General features: G+C 41.3%; 1 protein-coding gene across 6 annotated transcripts in view; it reads left to right on the top strand.

Annotated features, from left to right (window-relative positions):
* The window catches only part of spns2 (spinster homolog 2 (Drosophila)), a 141,164-nt gene that overhangs the window by 68,001 nt on the left and 51,314 nt on the right, over positions 1–21,849 (top strand). For all 6 annotated transcript variants that reach the window (XM_036933358.1, XM_036933360.1, XM_036933357.1 and 3 more), the window contains 2 exons: positions 4,242–4,378; positions 16,445–16,596. In XM_036933358.1, coding sequence (XP_036789253.1) covers positions 4,242–4,378; positions 16,445–16,596 — 289 coding nt within the window. The remainder of the gene's footprint in view (positions 1–4,241; positions 4,379–16,444; positions 16,597–21,849) is intronic.

The following is a 21,849-nucleotide window of genomic DNA, read 5'->3' as shown; positions in this document are numbered from 1 at the left end:
GACTTAAAATCTATGGCAAGACCTAAAATTTGACAGAGGCCAATTTGACAGAGTTTGAAGAATTTTGAAAAGAGTAATGGGCAAATGTTGTACAATCCAAGTATAAAAAGCTCTCATTGACTTACCCAGAAAGACTCACAGCTGTAATCGCTGCCAAAGCTGCTTCTATTGACTCAAGGGTGTGAATACGTACGTAAATGAGATATTTCTGTATTTGATTTTCAATAAAATTGCAAACAATTTTTTTTTTTTTATCACGTTTTCAGTTTGTCATTATGGGGAATGTGTGTAGATGGGGGAGAAAAAAAGAATGCAGGCTGTAACACAATAACATGTGAATAAGTCAAGGGGTATGAATACTTTCTGAAGGTAATGTACACGTGTGCCTTCAGTTCAGTCTTTATAGGAAGATGGATAACAACAGTCTATAATAAGGCTTTTTGGGAGGAGGATACAAAAAAAATCATAAATCCAATATATTTATCAGCTTCCTTTTATTGGGCACAAGGGAATTGTCTTGAACTCAATTTTGCCCCAAATTAAGCCTTTTCCGTCTGTCTCCTATTCGAATTGAGTAGTGTGTCATTGTAGATATCCAGAAACGGAACCACAGACATAGAGAACAAAACCTAGATCAGCTAGCGGAACTCAGAACTCACCAGCCCTGATTCAGTGGTTGGAAGGGTGGGCCATATAGATACAATGTAATAGTGTTCCACAGTATTTTATTCTGTGGGTGTTTCTGATTCTATGGAAAGGAAAGGTGTGGCTATTTTGGCTAAACAACCAATCGCGCCTTTCTGTCCCCCTGGTCACCCACCAAAGACAATCTCTAACAAAAACAACACAGTCATAATTCATCTGTTTATGGTTTTGTGACAATCAACATCTTAAGGAATCTAACCGGGCCTGGGGAAATAGCCAGAGGCAGTATTCACTAGTCACCATAGACGTTATAACTGCACCTGCTCTGTACCATAGACATACACTAGCTGACTAGAACACCTACCCAACTGCATTCCACTGGAATCTATATAACCTTTTCTGCTAACTAGCCTTTTCAGGCTGATGCCTCATTCATACTCATGGGGAATATATGGGGTGGCAGGGTAGCCTAGTGGTTAGAGCGTTGGACTAGTAACCAAGTTGCAAGTTCAAACCCCCGAGCTGCCCCTGAACAGACAGTTAACTCACTGTTCCTAGGCCGTCATTGAAAATATGAATTTGTTCTTAACTGACTTGCCTAGTTAAATAAAGGTAAAATAAATATTCTAGTCAATCTAAGCGCTAATGTGTGTGTCAGTGCACCTTTAGTTAGTGCATCCTTAGTTAATTATGGAAATATACTGGCTTGAATGTTTCATAGACCTCATTGGCACGCACCGCCTTGTACTATATCTTGGGTATTTTCCCCTTAATCTTTTCCTTTTTGTTTAAACTGAAGGTAAACTCTGTGCTACTGCCCAGGGAGTTTAATCATTATCACTAGCGCTAACAGAGAACTTAGCCCTGAATTCAAACACACACTGGGGTGAATTAGGGGTTAATTGGCTAACGCTGAATAAGCCCTCATGCACGAACGCGCAGACACACGCAAACACAAACACGCACATACAGTACAAAGCCTCCACTCCCAGGTGCGTTGAATAGAGGAGAGATGATAATGGTGCCACTGTAAAAACAAACACAGTTAATTTAGAAATAAATCACAATTTCACAGGAAACAGGGAGAGAGAGGAGAGAATTGTCCATGTGTGGTCTCCTTCTTAGTTGCTTAGTTAGCAGATAGGCTTCTTGCTCCTTTGAATTCATGTTGTTGTGACAGTTCTCTGTTGAGCACCATCACCCCTGAGAAATTGTGTATTTAAACCCATGTACAGCTGCTGGTGGAGGCGGATTGTGGGCCTCTCCCCCCTCTTATCTCTGTGTATGACACCCTGCCGTTAGGTGTGTGTGTGTGTGTGTGTGTGTGTGTGTGTGTGTGTGTGTGTGTGTGTGTGTGTGTGTGTGTGTGTGTGTGTGTGTGTGTGAGAGTGCGTGCATGCGTACTTGCTTGCGTGAGTGCGGGCAAGCGTGTGTGTGTGTGAGAGTAATATGACATTTGAAATCTCTTTATTCTTTTGGAACTTTTGTAAGTGTAATGTTTACAGTTCATTTTTTATTGTTTATGATCTATTTTACCTGCTCTGGCAATGTAAACATATGTTTCCCATGCCAATAAAGCCCTTCAATTGAATTGAGAGAGGGGGGGGGGGGCTGACATGACAGAAGCGCCATTATCTGGTAATGGTTGGCAGAGGATGCCTCAATGATGCTAACCACCCAGTCTGTGTGTTTATTCAACTAATTACTAAACTCATCATGATGTCAGAGGGAGAAAGATGTGCCAAACCAAAATCACCCCAAATAGATCAGCTTGACAGAGGAATTGTTCAACCATTCCTTAGCAGGGTGTGCTTGATCTGTATGGGTGAGTGGCAGTTCTGTGTGTGTGTGTTTGAGTGAATATTTTGAGTGCCTGTGTGTGTGTTCCCATCCCTCAACAGGTGTTATATTTATCTAGCTACAACCCATTGTATTTAGAATAAATAGGTTGTGACTCAGGTAGAACCTGATATAATAGTACATTGATGTCAGCTCTTTAGCCTGGCCACAGACAAAACAAATACTCAACATGAATTATAAATCATCATAAAAGCAAAGTCCCAGGTATGTCCTACAAAAGATAAATCTCCATAAAACCGAACAAGTAGTAGTTATGAAATAGCCCTAATTTGTTTCACTGTACCAAATGATTCTGTTGATTTCCTAACAGGCTTGGTGTGGCTCCAGAGAGAAGCGCCTCCTCTGTTACAGGAGCAGAGCGGTCGGCTTGGAAACAGTGCCAACAGTAACATCCCATAATGAAGCTGCCTCAGCGTTTTCTCTTCCTCTATAATTGGAAGTTATTAAATATCAAGATGAGGGCATCGATATCTGGCAGGGAACCCTGTGATATCTCAACTGCACCATCTACTACTACAGTATATATTCTGTACAGTGGTTCAGTACAGGCAATGATAGCAGGACAAACCCAGTTGGCTATACTCTCTGTGTGGGGAACCCCCCATCTAGTTTTGTGTTTGCTTCTGCTTTGGCTACGTCACCTTTGGGTCATCCTTTGGCTAGGCCACATTGGATAGCACTGTGATTTTGAATTATTTGTTAGCCAAGGGAATATACTTCCTTAGTAATATACTGTGTAGTGTTAAAGAGACAGTGTGGCCCTCTGAGGTCAGCATTCAGCTCTTCCCTATCAGGCTGTTTCTCGATGATGCTGCAGACCAACCCTTTAATGTTATATAACCCCCCACCCCCCGGATAGCTTTATGCTGATGAAGTGTCAAAACACTCTTGGAGAGTGCCCGTCTTCCGAAGGTCTGTTGTCAGACTGTACTGCTGTCAAGTGTAATCCCTCTGCCCTTTATATCTGCAGAGAAATAAACCTCTGTCCGATAACATTAAATATTCAACAATGTTTAGGGAGGGTTGTCTTTCTCATAGATAGAGACTGCCATAAGCCCCCTGCGGATTTGTTTTTATAAAGTCAGCAGTGAGAGGATTAGTGAAGCCCACTTTCAGCCACCCACTCATGTACTGTAACCTACTGTACTTTAGTGAGGTTCATGCTCAATTTCAGTGAGAGGATTACTATGACTATAAACGAGAAAACAACCTTTGTTTTTATTGCCCGGCCAGCTTAGATGATCCATATTAAGTCAAATCAGATCAGAGGCAATAATAGGCTAATGCTGAAGACGTGATAATATAACAGCATAATTCACATAATAACATCATTCCTATAATGCTATCAGTGAGAGCTAAAATAACCCAGTCTTTAATATACTTCCATTGCCTCTGTAATATCACTTTAATACGTGACTGTATAATGGGATCCTGCATGGTCTGAGGTAGGTTGGGTGACCTTTGGCAGTCCTTCACAGGATGCCTGAGTGCCTGGCTCGTTATCAATACCAGCCAGGGAGACTACTAGCCTGGTCCCAGATCTGTTTGTGCTTTTGCCTACTTCATTGTCATTGGAATTATGACAATTTCATAATTACAAAATAACACATCAGTGCTGCGACACTCAACATTCTCACACAATGATATTTATTTACTTTTGTGCGAGGAAAGAAAAGGGTAGTGATAGCCTACTGAAGCTACATTGATTTAACCTTTGGCCTCTTTGTCTTCCACAGTTTTCATCTGCAGTTTCATGGTGGCAGCGCCCATCTTCGGTTACCTGGGCGACCGTTTCAACAGGAAGATCATCCTAAGCTGTGGCATCTTCTTCTGGTCCGCCGTCACCCTCTCCAGCTCCTTCATCACCAAAGAGGTATGATGCCACTTCCTCCACATACAGGAAGTCATATATCCAAACCTCTTCAGTAAGAGAGGACCACTGCTCAAATTGTAGACCTAATTCAAGAACAGAATAAAGCATTATAAGCATCCATGAGTTTGGTTCTACCATCATCACCCACGATGACCCCTATGAGGGAAGGTTTGATGTTTTGATGTGCAACACATCAGAAGTAAGTAGAAGAGAGAAAACTCCAGGGGCCGTTTCACTGAGTGGGCTAACTGTTTTGTTATAATCTCCAGCACATGAAGGTTAGTGACCGCACAGCACCACAGTTTGAAGTGCACTGACGTGTACTGTGCAGCCAAAACAAAGTTGTCTTGCTAATGTAGATTAGATGACATGCTCATTTAGTGTGACGCTGACTTCATAGCCTTTGTAGACATTCTATTATGGCTCTATCGCTCTCTCGCTTGCTCTCCCTCACTCTCTCTCTCTCTCCCACACTCTCTCTCTTTCTTTCTCTCTCTCTCGCTCTGTCTCCCTCGCTTTGTCTCTGTGGTGCAGCCTGTCTGCTTTCTCCTCTCTCTTTGCCTCCACCCCCCTCTCTATCTCTCTCTCTCTCTCCCTCTCAGAAAATGGAAGTTAAAATTGGTATTAGGCAATCGGCTAAAATTAAGCACTGAGAGAGAGAGAGGAGTCACTACAGTATTATATAGCAGACAGAGTTGAGTGCATCATGGAGCATCAGAGGATAAGGCCAGCAGGCCATGTGGTCTGATTCCTCTTTGGTTTGGCCTCATGCTATGTGTTGTGGGGGGGGTTAACCTCTAGCTGATTTGGGGAGGGGAAGAGGGGCTCCTTCCATCAGATATACAGGTCTTATTCAGCTGACTGTGTGTGTGTGTGTGCGTGCATGCATGGACATCTGTGGAGTGTATTCGTTTGTATTTGTGTACCTTTGTCTGTGTCCATGTGTATGAGTTCAGGTCAGGACTGTGAATGTATATCTAGGCCCTATGTGTGCTCCAGGGTTTTCAGATCCAGAAATCCAGTGATATGGGTGTTAATTAGAGCGCTAGTTCAGCCCAGAGCTGTTAACAGTGAGGGGACTGACAGCTTAGGTATGTTTGTCCTAGGTTGATGGCCCCATGGGGCCACAGTCTGACTACACTAATCTCATGTGTAGCCCTGCTCCATGGAGCTGCGATGGCCGCCAGCTGCCCCTGGGGGAATACAGCCTGGCTCTCTCTGCTCTCTGCTGTCACTGCTAAGGCTGAGCTGACAGGAAAAGCCAGCCACCATCACCCATTGGCCCATCTCCCTCTGACACATCATGCCATAAAGGCCATCCCTGATGAGGTTATCAGGCGGGTTCTCCAGCGCGCGCACACACACACACACACACACACACACACACACACACACACACACACACACACACACACCCTTCATCTCCACACTTCCCCTCCCTCCCTCATCGTATTTATCTCCAGAGATGTCCCCTAATCTGTCAATCAAACTGAATCACAGTGGTCTGTTACGTAACAGCCTCCAGTGCAGCAACCACGAGATACAACATTAATACCACTCAAAACTGATGCTAATCATTAGCCATTTATAAACCCACTCTGGGCAATTTGGATGTATTTATTTTGGGGAAGCTTTTTAACCAAAATTACATTTGGAATGTATATAAGTGGAATTAGTCAGTTTGAATGTGTAGAGCTGACATAGTCTCAAAAGCCTAATTATTAGTCCACAGTCACAGAGCCGTGATAGTCTGCCGGACCGTTTTGACATATGTAGCTGATATTGTTGATAGTAGCTTTCCCTGATTAATTGTGTGTGCTGTCCGCTGCCATAGAAAGCATGACTGTGAGGTGTTTCCCAATTATCATCCTCAAAGGATTACTTCGAGGATGACTTCAAATTAGACAGCATGTTAATGTTCCTCGTTAGTTAATTAATTAATTAACAAAGTCTTGTCATTAGAGGGATTCTCTCTTTCAAATCCAACCTAATCCCTTTACTGCCTCTGACAGGAAACCAAAAAGCCTAAATGTCTCAGGGTGCTGCGAGCGACAGCAATTATGCACATGTTTTAGCATGCTGGTATTACAGAAATTCATTTTTATTTTTCATTTGGTCCCAGAGGAAGAGGATTTGTTATTTTTTTTTACATTTCATTCAGTTTTGATCTCATAAACCTAGACTGGGGGACAGAATGCACGGATAAGTGTTGATGTTGTTGTTCAAATGGCTGCCTCATTTGAACCAAGGAGCACTCATGGTCTAGCAACCACACACACAAAACAATAAATGACATGCCCTTAAAGGGATACTTTGTCCACTTCCCCAGAGTCAGATGAACTCGTGGATACAATTTGTATGTCTCTGTGTTCAGTTTGAAGGAAATTGCTAACTAGTGTAGACTTCCAGTACTTGCGCTAACACTAGTTTGCATTGGCAAAAAATAAAAATAAGTCCAACTTCCTTCATACTGCATGCAGAGACATACAAATGGTTTCCACAAGTTCAGAAGTTTCCCTTTAAGAAGAGGAGAAAATAGCTCTGCTGTACAGTGATTCATTTCAAAACAACACTGCATACTGTAACAGTCCAACAGATAACAATGATGTAACCATAGTCATAATTCATTCAAAACAACACTGCATGTGGCTACTGTTACAGTCCAACGCATAAGAATGGGACTGTCATTTTAGTCATAGTTCATTCAAAATCAAACTAATAAGACACGGTGCAGGCCAGTAGGTGAGGAAACAATCATTTAGGGCAGCAGAGTAAACACCAGAGTAAACAACAGCACCAAGATTCATGAATAACACAACCATTACTTGGACGTGAGTGAGCGGATGCCTCCCCTGTGTCACAGCACATCAGTGTATATACTGTTTATATCTTGTACTGGTGTATTTTGAAATACGGACAGTATGATTTTCAATAATGTTAAAAAGAAGGAACAAATATTTTGTAATTTGGGGGGGTTGGGGGCTCCCTCGCCTCACGGAGGCTGCGGGGGTGCATTCGACCCCACTGCTTATAACTAACTATAAGTTAAGTATAACTATGAGATATCTAAGATGTGTTCTAAATTATATCCAGCTCAGGGCTCCAGCTAAGCATTTGGTTTGCTAACTTGCTAGCTAACATGCTGACCACACCGCCTGCGTCGTGTGGGCAAAATAAATGTATTCAATCATTGCACCCACACTGCTCGTGTGCGTAAACGAGCGTCTGTGTAGCCAGGTGCTAAAATAGAACTTGGTTCTATTTGTGAGGCTTGACGCGCTGCAAGTCCCGCCTCTCACATCTTCTCATTGGTTTTTAGGAGCATATACAGTTGAAGTCGGAAGTTTACATACACTTAGGTTGGAGTTATTAAAACTTGTTTTTCAACCACTCCACAAATGTTTTGTTAAAAACTATAGTTTTGGCAAGTTGGTTAGGAGATCTACATTGTGCATGACAGAAGTATTTTTTCCAACAATTGTTTACAATTGTTGATTATTTCACTTATAATTCACTGTATCACAATTCCAGAGGGTCGGAAGTTTACATACACTAAGTTGACTGTGCCTGATAGGCTCATTGACATAATTTGAGTCAATTGGAGGTGTACCTGTGGATGTATTTCAAGGCCTACCTTCAAACTCAGTGCCTAATTGACATCATGGGAAAATCAAAAGAAATCAGCCAAGACCTCAGAAAAAAAATTGTAGACCTCTACAAGTCTGCTTCATCTTTGGGATCAATTTCTAAATGCCTGAAGGTACCACGTTCATCTGTACAAACAATAGTACACAAGTATAAACACCATGGGACCACGCAGCCGTCATACCGCTCAGGAAGGAGACGCGTTCTGTCTCCTGGAGATGAACTTACTTTGGTGTGAAAAGTGCAAATTTATCCCAGAACAACAGCAAAGGACCTTGTGAAGATGCTGGAGGAAACCGGTACAAAAGTATCTATATCCACAGTAAAACGAGTCCTATATTGACATAACCTGAAAGGCCGCTCAGCAAGGAAGAAGCCACTGCTCCAAAACCGCCATAAAAAAGCCAGACTATGGTTTGAAACTGCACATGGGGACAACGATCGTACTCTTTAGAGAAATGTGCTCTGGTCTGATGAAACAAAAATAGAACTGTTTGGCCATAATGAGCATAGTTATGTTTGGAGGAAAAGGGGGAGGCTTGCAAGCCGAAGAACACCATCCCAACTGTGAAGCATGGGGGTGGCAGCATCATGTTGTGGGGGTGCTTTGCTGCAGGAGGGACTGGTGCACTTCACAGAATAGATGGAATAGAATAGAGGAAGGAAACGTATGTGGATATAATGAAGCAACATCTCAAGACATCAGGAAGTTAAAGCTTGGTCGCAAATGGGTCTTCCAAATGGACAATGACCCAAAGCATACTTCCAAAGTTGTGGCAAAATGGCTTAAGAACAACAGAGTCAAGGTATTGGAGTGGCCATCATAAATCCCCAACCTCAATCATATAGAACATTTGTGGGCAGAACTGAAAATGCGTGTGCGAGCAAGGTCTACAAACCTGACTCAGTTACACCAGCTCTGTCAGGAGGAGTGAGAAAATTCATCCAACTTATTGTGGGAAGCTTGTGGAAGGCTACCCGAAACGTTTGACCCAAGTTATGCAATTTAACAATTTAAAGGCAATGCTACCAAATATGAATTGAGTGTATGTAAACTTCTGACCCACTGGGAATTTGATGAAAGAAATAAAAGCAGAAATAGATAATTCTCTCTATCATTATTCTGTCATTTCACATTCTTAAAATAATGTGGTGGTCCTAACTGACCTAAGACAGGGAATTGTTTCTAGGATTTACATGTCAAGAACTGTGAAAAACAGAGTTTAAATGTATGTAATAAGGTGTATGTAATATTCCGACTTCAACTGTATCCACGTGGGTGATTGAAAGATGAACAGAGGTCCACACTCCAGTCCAGTTGGTAGTGGCAATGCACCTTAAAGTTGGTTGCCAACCACATATAAAGTCCAAAGAAGAAGAAGAAGAAGCCTGAAGGAGGAGAGATTACTAGAAACCAACTTGGTTTACCCTTTTATCTGTGGATTAATTGTCAGAGGACCTTGTGCATTTCAGGTAAAAGAACACCCAATGTTTATGCCCCATGACAAATTAGCTAAGCAACAGCAAGCTCGCTAGCTAAATTGCCATAAATGTTTAATGCTTTTCGAGCTGTCCCCAAATTAATACAGTTAGTTCAGAGTTTGTTTTGATATTTCAACCTGTGTGGCCTGATCGTGTCTGGTGTGGGTGGACAAAATCAACATGTGCTTGCGGTCTGGTCAGCATGTAAAGTGGCTAGATGTCAAGATCAAGCTTCTTGCTAAAAATATATATTTTCTTTTGAAATAGCACCCTTTGTGTGCACATTCGGTAATACACTGGGATGGTACAGAAACGGCAGTGGTGTAAAGTACTTAAGCAAAAATACTTGAAAGTACTACTTAAGTCGTTTTTTGGGGTACGTGTACTTTACTATCTATATTTTTGACCACTTTTACTTCACTACATTCCTAAAGAAAATAATGTACCTTTTACTCCATACATTTCCCTTGACACCCAAAGTACTCGTTAAATTTTGAATGCTTAGATGTCAAGATCCAGCTTCTTGCTTATAAATATATATTTTCTTTTGAAATCGGAAAATGGTCCAATTCACGCACTTATCAACAGAAGGTCATCCCTACTGCCTCTGATCTGGCGGACTCACTAACACACATGCTTTGTTTGTAAATTATGTTGGAGTGTGCCTCTGGCTATCTGTAAATTAAATAAATAAGAAATTGTTGCTGTCTGGTTTGAATTTGAAATTATTTATACTTGTACTCTTACTTTAAAGTATATTTTAGTAATTACATTTAGTTTTGATACTCAAGTACATTTTAAACCAAATACTTTTAGAATTGTACTCAAGAAGAATTTTTCTGGGTATGATCATCTGGATACCATTCAACCCTAGCATATTTCATCGCTGCCATGATGTTTTGTGCTGTGTATGCTCCAGAGCGTGTGTGTATGCATGTGTGTGTGTATTGTGTGCATTCCAAAGCGTGTGTGTGTGTGTGTGTGTGTGTGTGTGTGTGTGTGTGTGCTTGACCCCGTGCTGTGGCTTGTCATCCACCTGGATCAGAGTGTGACAGCAGTATGAGACACCCCGCTATCCCTTGCTCACTGCCTTTTATTAATCCCTGCACAGAGCTGTCACTACAGAGGACAACCCCCCGATGCACACACACACACACATATGCAGGAACATACACACACATGCAGGATCGCACACACACACAGGCACAAACACACACACGTGACACATACACTAATGCCTCCTCGGGACATCAGTTATAGATGCAGAGAGAGAGACATAGAGAGAGAGCGAGAGAATATTCTGTTACATTAGATAAGGGTCATAAAAACAGTAAGAACAAGATACAACTCAGCCACGTAGGATAACCCTGTGTATTCCAGTCTGTTCACATTCCCATCATGTAGGCCTAATTCCCTCCAACCCACTGGGAATTACGTAACAGGACAAGAAGTCCTGTTGTTTTTTCTGGGAATGACAGTCAATGTTAAAACTGGGTAACACTTTACTGTAGGTGTCCTTATGCATGCATTCATTAAGCCATTATTGCATCTATATACCACATAACATTTGTCATAAGTTATCATAAGTAGTTTGAAATAGTTATGAGTCACTGCATGGGATGTTATTAAACCGTTTATAATGGGTGTTCAAAATGGCTGTTCATCCTATTGTCACATGCTCTAATGTCAACTGTTAATGACAATGGCTATTATTTTAGTCTACTTGGAGAATATCTTCTTCTTGAACTGCACTGTTGGTTAAGGGCTTGTAAGTAAGCATTTCACGGGAAAGTCAACACTTATTGCATTCGGCGCATGTGACAAATAAAATTTGATTTGATATTACACAGTCTGTATGACAACTTATGTCTTACATGCTGCATAAGTCTTACATACCAGGTGTTATAACATGGTCTTATGTTATTTACCAACCTCTGTGTCACATTATTACATTGAATGGAATGATGGGCGTCATAACCATGTCATATGCCCTTATAGAGTGTGCACAGACACCTTAAGTAGAGTGACAATAATTTGATGAATTATAAAATGGTTATGAATGTGCTTATACTACAGGATTAGTTGAGAGTATCACAAAACTTTGCCATTCACAGTATCTCCAAGAAACATGGGCAAATGGCAGCACAGATGTACTTAGGATTTGTATTGATTTAAGGACACATAATATCAACAACTTGCTAAGAAAACACATACTTTTTTAAAATGAAACAGACAACAAAATCAGCATTGCTGGGGCACAACAAGATATGTGACAACTGTGAAAAAGGGAAGTTGTGTTATGAAATCAGGTAAATCAGGTAAAATCAGGTAGCTAGTTGATGTTGCATTTGCAACATTTCATTGGCCCACTGATCTAGCTAACAATCTGCTTGCGCTAGCTAGCTAACTTCACTAGCAACAGGTAGAATAAAAAATGTACTCAGTACAATATATACTCAATATTGAGATAAAAGCGGTCCAATCCGCTTTTATCTCAATATAAAATCATTTCTGGGTAATAATTATGTACCTTTTTAATATAAGGGTCAAAAAGAACAATTTCTCAAGCAAGAATTTTGCTAGGACTGTCTGGGAGTGGTCTGAGTGGGAATGTAAAAACTGAAAACTACAGTAGTTATTATTGTCAGGACAGAGATTTTGAACTCTCTTTCTTTTCTGGTATATTAACAAATGTACCCCCTGGTGATGTCACCGGGTAGGCCAAAACTCCATTCCACCAAAATAGGGCTTTTCAAACAGCTCTTACACTAAAAGGGCATTATTACTAAAAGTATTATCCAACCTCGTAGTGTGGAAATATATATAAAACACAGGAAAATCAGGTTTGTGACTGCACTGGGCCTTAGTTCTTATCGATAAGTGCTTTTTGAGGTCAGTTCGATTTCAGTTCAATTATTAAAAAAGAATCACGGTTTGCGATTTCGGTATTTCGAAATTGACATTAGTCAATTAGTTGTTTTAAAAATAGGAAAATAACCAAAACGTCAGTTAATTGCTTACTACTGGGCCTATAACATCCTCTTTCACTTGCACTTTAAATGCAATTACCTTTTCATCTTACAGCTGCAATATGTAACTTTTTGGGGCAACCTGACCAGATTCACATAGAAATATAAATAATAGATCTGTCATCTCATTGAAAGCAAGGCTAAGAAGTGATATGGGAAAGGGGGATACCTAGTCAGGAACAGTGGGTTAACTGCCTTGCTCGGGGGCAGAACAACAGATTTTTTTACTTATCTGCTCAGGGATTCGATCCAGCAAACTTTTGGTTACTGGCCCAACGCTCTTACCCGCCAGGCTACCTGCCGTCCCTGCTCTATGTACGTAACTTCTATGCTTCCCGTTCTTAAATTTTGTTTTTGCATCTTTTACTTTCGGTTTTGTACACCACATAACATGTGTACAAAACCAATATTTTTGGTTACGGAAAACATTTTTCACAGCGGTTTGGATGGTAGAATGATTCCCTACACTATACTTGTTTGTTTTGTCACATAAACTGAAATTAGGCAAACTATTTGAATTTTAGCAACCAGGAAATGGCGGAGCGATTTGTGCATAGTCCACCTTTTGATACATGTTATTTAACTCAAACTAACTAATGTTATTATTATCCATGTTATTTGCTTTAGCTAGCTAGGTTTTCCACATGATGAGCTGACATCTCTTCTCTTCTACCATCTTATATTAATCGGAACCCTTATTCCAATTTCATCGATATGATTCCCTGGCACAAGAACTCTCAATAACGTTTCATTTGATCTCCAAACTTTTAAAGACAGTTCAGGTATATGATTTGCTGATGCAAATGGACAGTTTTACCAATCCAATGAAAAGTTATTGAGCCTTCTTGTGTCAGCGAATCATATCGCTGAAATCAGAAGAAGAAAGGTGGGACTTACCAATATAACAACAACACAGAAGCGAAAAGTTCACGTCACTGCAAACCAATAGCTCATGGATAATGTTATTTAGATTGAGTTAAACAATGTGATACAAAAGTAATTAAATATATGTGAAAGATAATGTATTGTGTGATATGCTGCAAAGTAAGCTTTATAATTCATTACCCCTTTAGGAAGCAAACTAGCTAGCTAGCCATCGATGGGGGCACTGCTTGTGCTGTCATGCCACTATGGTGTGAATGGCTAGGTAACTACTCTCAAGTATACCGTCAAACAAAACACATTGTTTGGACTGTGTAGAGCGCGGCTCTCCAACCCAGTTCCTAGTTACCTAACTAACTAGCTAGCTAAGTAGATAACTACCTACCCATTTTTTTTGTATAATATAGATGCTGTTACTGTAGCATGCACATCTTTTTCACAGCTGTCACAAATCCTGTTGATTTAGTTTAGTTCAACTCATCCCGTGGTATAACTGTTTTATAACATCTGAAATTAATGTAACTTTACTTCAGGTGTCTGTGCACTCTAAAAGGGCCATATGACATGGTTGTGGAGCCCATCATTCCATTCATTGTAATAATGTGACACAGGTTAGTAAGTGACCATGTTATAACATCTGGTATGTACTGTTATGTAGCATGTAATAAATAACATGTGACATAAGTTGTAATGCAGACTGTATAATAGTACTTGTAATTAACTGTTGACATTAGAGCAGACATCAGAGAGAGAGAGAGAGGGGAATAAGTGCTAATGGAATGTGGGTGTATAATGTAGGGCACGATGCTATAGTCCTCTTTTATCAAGCATAAAAATAATGTCCTTCCCTCCTTTTACCCCCTCACACTTGCTGACATTTCTGGTATTTTCTTCTCCTTTTGTCACGTTTTGACCTTTATTTCCTTTGTTTTGTCTTTATTTAGTATGGTCAGGGCGTGAGTTGGGGTGGGCAGTCTATGTTTGTTTTTCAATGTTCGTTTTTGTGTTCAGCCTAGTATGGTTCTCAATCAGAGGCAGGTGTCGTTAGTTGTCTCTGATTGAGAATCATACTTAGGTAGCCTGGGTTTCACTGTTGGTTTGTGGGTGTTTGTTTCCGTGTGTGTGTTTGTCGCCACACGGTACTGTTTCGGTTTTTGTAGATTTCACGTTATTGTTTATTGTTTTTGTTTGAATGTTCATTTGTCTTTATTAAAAACATTATGGACACTTACCACGCTGCATCTTGGACCGATCCTTACTCCTCTTCGGACGAAGAGGAGATCTGCCGTTACACCTTTGCTGTGTACTGTACTTAGATGCATTATTTGACAGAAATAACAGCATTACCTTTCTGATAATAGCTTTATTTTCTTGATATTTATATATTGAGTTGTGGTTCTTGTTGCTAGGCAGATTCCAGTGTTGGGGCAGAAAAGCCTCCAGTCAGTCAGTGTAAAGATATCGCAGTCGGTGACATTTCACAGGTGCTGGTCTTGACATCATTGACAGGATGTGCGAGCAAATTTGACTGGCTGAATACAGGACACAATAACAAGAGAGACAGACAGGGTAGACAGGCTGTGCCAAGTGGACTGATGCTTTCACAGCATGTCTCTGTGTCAGAATACTGACAGGTACCGGAGCGCTCCGCAGAAAGTGGAACCAAATTTGACATTTCTGATAAAACACGGTCTCTCCCCAATCCATTGTCACCCCAACCCATTTTTCTCTCACTCTCTTTCTCTCTCCCTGCATTTCTCTCTCCCTACATTTCTTTCTCTTTCCATTTCTATCCATAATTGTCTCTTTATCCACCTTTCTCTCTCTCTCTCCTTCTACACCCATCTCCCTCCTCTCTCTTTCCCCCTCTCCTCTTCTCTCTCTTTCTCCAATCTTTCTCTCCACGCTGCATCAGACACTAATGTCATCATTTGGGATCCCCTCTGAGCATATTCTCCCATCACCAGTGTTAATAACCATACTATACCCATACATCCCCTCTTACTGGACCCACTATGTGTAGCTAGGGAGGATAAAGCAAGGATAAAATGTGTGAGTGAAAAATAAAAAGAGAGAGAGCGAGTGAGACAGAGAGGAGGATAAAAACAGAAAGAGAGTCATAGGAATTATATGAAAGTCTCTCATGGGAGATAGTCTGTGTTGGACTCTTATTTCTTAACTCTTAACTCTTAACTCTTATTTCTATCATGGAGCGTCACTAAAGGATGTGACTACAGGAACATTTATTACAACTCGTCAGATGGCCTATTTATATCAACGTTTTAATCCAGGTGGTTTAGAGGGAAAGGGAGGGTGTCATTCAGTCTTCCTGTCTCTGCCTACTATAAAACAGCTAACCGAGGGCAAAGGTTAGCTCCCACATTTTAGTGACCCTGAAAAATAGCACAGGTGTCTTTCTAATTTAATATAATTTTGGCACAGTGTCGGTACCTTTTTAAGGAACTCAGGGTTGTTCCAGAGCCTCTAAAGCCCATATCACCACCCTCTATATCTTGTTGATGTTCTCTTTGTTTGGTAAGCGTGATTTTAACAGCAACACAGACAGATTTATGAACATGCTACACTGCTGAGTAAGCATTCAGGGGGAAAAGGGAAGTGTGGACGAGAGGAACAAATCTATTTGACGACAACATGGAGGAAGCTGTGTTCTTCTGTGATGTGGCTCGGAGTAAATCTGAGTGGTTTTCTTCTGTGACTAAAATGTTTTATTTTCCATTTAAAAAATGAGTAGCATAACATGACACAGCACATAACAACATACAAATAAGAAATTAAAAGATAGATATATTGTATTGTCAGAAACAGTACACTGGATAGGTGCAGTAAAAGGTGTTTCACAGGGTCAGCCATACTATTACCGTAGCCCCGAGTAAATTATGGTTAAGGCACATTGAAGCCCAAAACGTCATTTTATCTCCAGGTCCATGTTCCGTTATAAAGCAACATCTGTGTATAGATAGATCTGTATATCTTTCCTTAACCTCGTACTGCTCTCTTCGCTCTGCAGTATTACTGGCTGTTCGTCCTGTCCCGAGGCTTGGTGGGGATAGGTGAATCCAGCTACTCCTCCATCTCTCCGACAATCATCGGAGACCTCTTCACTAATAATAGCCGAACCATGATGCTCTCTGTCTTCTACCTGGCTATCCCCCTGGGAAGGTGAGTGGTCCCTTAGAACACCCCCCCCCCCCCCCCCCAAACATAAGATTATAGTCACAATATGGAGATAATAACATCTCTATGGCCTCACCTGTCACAGGAAATGGAGGCGAATGGTGATAGTGATGATGGTCTGTCTTTGAAATGAATATTTTCTACTCAATGTAGAATATGTCAGTTGGGCATTGTCTTTTCCCCCTTCTTTGAATTCCAATGCATGCTGAATATCAATAGCTGAGCTCTCTGAGACAGACAGTCAGCTTGCAAACATGTAGGGGAAAGGAATCGAGGAGAGGAAGGCATGGCGAATAGAATTTGACTGAAAGTCTATCAGTGAAATTATCCTTTCTCTCTGAAGGTCAGCAGACATCCCCATCTAGCCAGTCTGCCTCTTTGTGTCTGTCTCTACCCACCCAGACAGACACAAAACCCACCCAGGCAAACAAGGGAAGAAATAGAAGAGGTAGATCTAAATAAAGAAGAGATTATGAAATAGCTGAGAGACGTTCTCAGAGGGGAAGGGAGTCTTTTTTTTAGATAGTAAGGGCCATTAAGCACAAAGCTCTGGCCTTTTCAGTTCATTCAGTTGGAAAACGGAGAGGAGGAAGAAAACAAACAAAGCAGCGGAGTGCTAAAAAAAGTAATGGGGTCCCGGTCGGTGGAAGGATGGATGGATGTGGTGCAGAGCAGAGCAGAGCGGCACTTAGGCTTATTTACTGTGGAGAGTCCCCGCAGTGCACTGCTTCAAAACCTCTGCTGGGGATGCGGCTGAATGATGCGGCAGCACACTGTTTTGTTCCCATCTCACACAGAAGCAGCTCCAGTCAGACACACAGAGAGACGCTATGTGAATGAGAAACACACTGCAGTCTCAGAGTCGCACAGAGCCAGGCCATTGCTAGGCTATATCTAGCTGCAGTCCTTTCAATCATTTTACTTTTGTCCATCTGAAGCATTACCTACATCGCCCTATTAGTTCATATGATGTGATAATCGTGTCAATGAATCTGCATTTTAAGATAGATACAAATGTAGCTAACATAATACCACTACTATATAATGTTCGGTTTGTTCTGCATCAACATTTCATAGGAAACGTTCCCAGTTGCTAAACTTGCTCTGTCATTGAAGTGCTTGAAAGAGAAACCAGCAAATGCCAGCAACACTATCATCCTTTATTATGGAAATTCCCATATGACATTACATGCAGTCAACTAATAGTATCGATGGCAGATTGAATGCAGTTGGAGAGACAGACAGGAAAGAACATAAATGTTTCCTCTGAGGAGTTCTGGTATGCTGAGCCTTTTGATATCGCTCGGCAACAGAAACAATAGGAGGTGAAAGAGTTGGGCCTCAGTAAAGAGCCCACAAACATCCTATAGCACTCTCCCCCTGACTGTTTATCTTTACCAGGGTTGTTGTGACCATTTCCAGGAAGTGACCTCAGGGTTTACAGGAAATGGGTTCCCCCTTCAGTAAAACCCCTCAAGTTAACCATAATAGCCTAATCTATAGACGTGACCTATGAAGAGTATAGGGTTGCGTCCTAAATGGCACCCTATTCCCTGTATAGTGCACTACTTTTGACCAGAGCATAGGGTGCCATTAGTGACAAAACCTGGGTGTCCTACCCTACCTCCCCAGAGCTAGAGGGGTGATAGTATTTTTCATGCTTGTATGAGTTTTAGTGGTGGTGTGGAACTTCCCAAACACTCTCTTTGTGGACTCTGATAAAATGATCTAGCTAGCAGTCACTCAGTGGAAATACAATGCACTGCCTGAGCCTGTTCCACTGTTATTTCTGGAGCACTAATCAGTTTAGCACGACAATTTAGACTGTTTCCCCCCCTAGTTCCCCGTCCTGTCCCTCTGTGTGCGTGTATGCGCGCACCTATGTTTGCGTGAGTCTGCACTCCCTCCAGACAGAGAGGCCCATTGAATCTCTCATAATCTTTTGAAAGCCTAATATGCTGATAAGAACCCCATTGTATGGCCCTGTTGGCTGCTCCAGACCATCCATCAATCTATCCCTCCTAATGGTCTTAATCGTCAACACACAGTCTCCTGGCCCAAGGAGCTCTGGGAACACAGGAAGTAGAAGTGTGCGTGACATGGAATGTTGGGTCGGGGGGAGACGCCCAAGTCAAGGAGCCTGATACAATAGAAAGATGGTGGATGCCCAATTCTGGTTTTATGGGACGAGTGGGGTACCAACATGTCCAGACCAGTATAAACTTAGACTTCCCACACTTCCAATAAGACAGCAATAGGTTCAAACATAGTTGATATTGATATCAGATATTGACAACAAGGGAACATCCTTCTTTCATCAGTAACTCATCATCCTTAAATGTACTTTTTTTCAAAGCTGGAGAAATGGGGACAAAATGGTCTAACATGGACATCTGAAGGGGTCATCCACTTCAGCTAATCAGGATCCTATTGGCTGTTTTATCAGATAATCTCCCCATCTAAACATGTCAATCAGAACAGCCCTGTCTTGCCTTCATTGATTATCTTCCCTCTATATACCCTCTGGGCTCTATTTTATCAAACCTAACACAATGGTAAATCTAAGCGCTGACAGAAACGCTATAGGTTTTGTTGGTATAACAGAAATATTTGAGCTATTTTCATAGCCGTTATTATGAGCGCAAAAGCTGGTGGTGGCGTGAAAGGGCTGGGTTTTGATGAATAAGCAAGTTGTAGGTGTGACTAGGGCTTGGCCACTAACTACCCAATCAAGGCATTTCATGGCTTAATACTGTATGCGTTTGTCTCAAGTTCTGTAGGTTATTGACAATCTTTGTGTTGCCATCAATGTTTTTGTGCTAGTCCATTGTGGATTAATACTACAGTTTATTAAATAGCATAGGCTACAGTAACAAGTGATTTTTAATAGCCGATGTTCGTCTTTGTTAACCGGATAAGAAGCGGTCTTTAGAAATGGGAATGATACAAGCCTAATGGAGTATGTACTGCAGGTAGGCCTATGTGAATTGTGAATAATGCAAAAGGCATGTCTGCAAAAGCCACAAGAGTAGACCATTTTGTAACATTTTATGTTAAGGCTACTTGGCTAATGCATGGTCAGGATAAGAAAGACACCAGACACATTGCTGTAGAACCAGCTTTCGTGATAGTAAGGTATGGGTAGCTTACTATAAGGGCTTGTTTTTAAATCAAATGAATTGGACAACAAGCAATTGTTACAGGAAAATAACTGAAATATTTCTACAGTAAATACAAGTGTCACTTGATTATCTCATCTCTTTCCATGATAGGCATACAGCCTACAATATAATAACAGGAGATGGCTAAAATAATGTACAGCATACATAAATAACAAGAGGATGTCCGCTCACTGTTTTGCTGCTGCCAAACTTGATCTTTTAAGATTTATTTCAAAGCGGTCTCACAGGCCAAGCCCTTTATCGATAGTCTTGACTACTTTGCAAATGCATTGGGCATGACAGAAGAAAAAAAACAATTGAGAGGAGGGGACAGAACGACAGAACGACATGTTTTTTTTTATCAAATGAAACGAACATATGTTTCTACATTTCTAAATAGGTTTATGTGTACAAAAAGCACATCTCTCTTGTTTGACATTGGATTGGGACGGCAGGGTAGCCTGGTGGTTAGAGCGTTGGACTAGTAACCGGAAGGTTGCGAGTTCAAACCCCCGAGCTGACAAGGTACAAATCTGTCGTTCTGCCCCTGAACAGGCAGTTAACCCACTGTTCCCAGGCCGTCATTGAAAATAAGAATTTGTTCTTAACTGACTTTATCTGCTACTGAAGGGATTAGTTTGGCGTGTGTGCGCGCACGTACAGTGCCTTGCGAAAGTATTCGGCCCCCTTGAACTTTGCGACCTTTTGCCACATTTCAGGCTTCAAACATAAAGATATAAAACTGTATTTTTTTGTGAAGAATCAACAACAAGTGGGACACAATCATGAAGTGGACGACATTTATTGGATATATATATTGGATACTTTTTTAACAAATCAAAAACTGAAAAATTGGGAGTGCAAAATTATTCAGCCCCCAAAAGTTAATACTTTGTAGCGCCACCTTTTGCTGCGATTACAGCTGTAAGTCGCTTGGGGTATGTCTCTATCAGTTTTGCACATCGAGAGACTGAATTTTTTTCCCATTCCTCCTTGCAAAACAGCTCGAGCTCAGTGAGGTTGGATGGAGAGCATTTGTGAACAGCAGTTTTCAGTTCTTTCCACAGATTCTCAATTGGATTCAGGTCTGGACTTTGACTTGGCCATTCTAACACCTGGATATGTTTATTTTTGAACCATTCCATTGTAGATTTTGCTTTATGTTTTGGATCATTGTCTTGTTGGAAGACAAATCTCCGTCCCAGTCTCAGGTCTTTTGCAGACTCCATCAGGTTTTCTTCCAGAATGGTCCTGTATTTGTCTCCATCCATCTTCCCATCAATTTTAACCATCTTCCCTGTCCCTGCTGAAGAAAATCAGGCCCAAACCATGATGCTGCCACCACCATGTTTGACAGTGGGGATGGTGTGTTCAGGGTGATGAGTTGTGTTGCTTTTACGCCAAACATAACGTTTTGCATTGTTGCCAAAAAGTTCAATTTTGGTTTCATCTGACCAGAGCACCTTCTTCCACATGTTTGGTGTGTCTCCCAGGTGGCTTGTGGCAAACTTTAACCGACACTTTTTATGGATATCTTTAAGAAATGGCTTTCTTCTTGCCACTCTTCCATAAAGGCCAGATTTGTGCAATATACGACTGATTGTTGTCCTATGGACAGAGTCTCCCACCTCAGCTGTAGATCTCTGCAGTTCATCCAGAGTGATCATTGGCTGCATCTCTGATCAGTCTTCTCCTTGTATGAGCTGAAAGTTTAGAGGGACGGCCAGGTCTTGGTAGATTTGCAGTGGTCTGATACTCCTTCCATTTCAATATTATCGCTTGCACAGTGCTCCTTGGGATGTTTAAAGCTTGGGAAATCTTTTTGTATCCAAATCCGGCTTTAAACTTCTTCACAACAGTATCTCGGACCTGCCTGGTGTGTTCCTTGTTCTTCATGATGCTCTCTGCGCTTTTAACGGACCTCTGAGACTATCACAGTGCAGGTGCATTTATACGGAGACTTGATTACACACAGGTGGATTGTATTTATCATCATTAGTCATTTAGGTCAACATTGGATCATTCAGAGATCCTCACTGGACTTCTGGAGAGAGTTTGCTGCACTGAAAGTAAAGGG

This window comes from Oncorhynchus mykiss, chromosome 10, assembly GCF_013265735.2.
Source record: "Oncorhynchus mykiss isolate Arlee chromosome 10, USDA_OmykA_1.1, whole genome shotgun sequence".
Lineage (NCBI taxonomy): Eukaryota > Metazoa > Chordata > Actinopteri > Salmoniformes > Salmonidae > Oncorhynchus > Oncorhynchus mykiss.
Note: the sequence above shows the minus strand (reverse complement) of the source record. Positions and strands in the feature narration are given on the sequence as shown.